At 40.0% G+C, this 1,484-nt stretch overlaps 1 protein-coding gene across 1 annotated transcript; it reads left to right on the top strand.

Moving 5' to 3' along the window:
* Window positions 1-562: 562 nt before the first annotated feature.
* Window positions 563-1,274, top strand: LOC134185111 (uncharacterized). The gene is made up of 3 exons (XM_062652910.1): window positions 563-742; window positions 802-844; window positions 903-1,274. Exons 1-3 carry the CDS (start codon window positions 728-730, stop codon window positions 1,220-1,222), a joined length of 378 nt encoding a protein of 125 aa, XP_062508894.1. The 5' UTR covers window positions 563-727; the 3' UTR covers window positions 1,223-1,274.
* The last annotated feature ends 210 nt before the right edge of the window (window positions 1,275-1,484 follow it).

Raw genomic sequence — 1,484 nt, 5'->3', positions numbered from 1 at the left:
TTACAAAGGCCGACTTCTACTGTTGGAAAACATTATTATGGAAGAAAACGAAGAATCGATTAAGTGGTTGGGTGGTTGGAAAGAGTGTCAGGCTACGTATGTCGAAAACCCGGAGGATATTATTGTTCATCTCGATCGTATTTCTATTGCCATGGTTTATGTCGTTGTTTACGAATACCTGACGGATAAAATGTACACTTGTCTCCCAGAACCTTCAATTCCGCTTAAAAGAATTGACTATTCAGTAATCGGCAGTCAGTACTGCAGCAGTCCGATGCACTTCAAGATAGTCCGCTGTATCAACGCGGCATCCATAAGTCACGCGATCGGCCATCGACACGATGTGAAAACTGGAGAACATCTAGTCAATTGGAGTCCGACAACAGCGTGCGAACAACTTCCACTTTTACAATGGCCGTCTTTCCTTAAAATGAATATACCATGTGATAGCATCAAGTTTGAACTAGAAGAAGATAATCCTCAATTCAAGGACGACTATCAGTTTGCTGATCAGTCTCACACATACCTCCCTTACATGCTTGAAGGAGACGACGTGCTTCGGGGCAAAGAGGCAAGACCAAATAAATTTAAATCACATGTTGTCATTGGCGATTGCAAAGTGGAATATGCAGTTCCATTGTTGAAGCGAGGAGCTTTAGTCAGAAAACCAAGAGAATTCGATTCATTGGTCGACCATCGATTTAAAAATTGGAACGAGTTTTACGAAATGACTCGTGAAATTGTATGTTTTCCTTCAACCATTTGTGTTTATATAACATTTATGTATTGCGTCTGTTTTAGTATGAAAGACACTGCAAAGCAACAAGAGTGCTTCCACGTTTCAGTAAGTCAATCTAATCTAATCTATTCACATAAATATTTATTCATATTTTGTATATTAGCATCGTGGTCGACATGTTATTACGCGCAACATTCAGACGACATTGTCGATAGAGATGTTATTGATGTTGTTACTCCAGTGCTTTACTACACATGGAAAGATTTTGGAGAAGTTCTAGGATACCATATAGACGAGATGTGGGATATGGTTTATCCAGAAGCCCTAATGGAACTCCCCCAGCAAACCGATTTAGTCAGAATGATGCTACAGAAATGGAGTCCAGCCGATCAACCCAAAACTATTGCACAGCTTTTGGAATTGTGTGACAGGAAAAGTGTAGACATAAAACGAACAGTGCAATATCAACTTGTCCGTATATAGTTGTTTGACTACATATTGCAAAGTGGTAAGATCAGAGTTAAATAGAATTAGTTGCATCAACATTGAGCATCTTTACGTTAATTCAGCTATACGCTGAGACTTTTTAAATTTCACGAGACTTAGGAGCAGTTACACATAACGTTTAGATGAACTGACTTCCTTTTGTGATTCTGTAGCCGGGCTATGTCTGGCTGTCGTCTGGCTCACTGTCAGGCTCAGGAATGTGCAACACTTGCGTTCTAGTCACCGAGGAGTATTTGCA

The sequence above is a fragment of the Corticium candelabrum genome, chromosome 9 (assembly GCF_963422355.1).
Source record: "Corticium candelabrum chromosome 9, ooCorCand1.1, whole genome shotgun sequence".
NCBI classification, from domain to species: Eukaryota; Metazoa; Porifera; class Homoscleromorpha; order Homosclerophorida; family Plakinidae; genus Corticium; species Corticium candelabrum.
The sequence above is the reverse complement of the archived record's forward strand: the minus strand, read 5'-3'. Positions and strand labels throughout refer to the sequence as shown.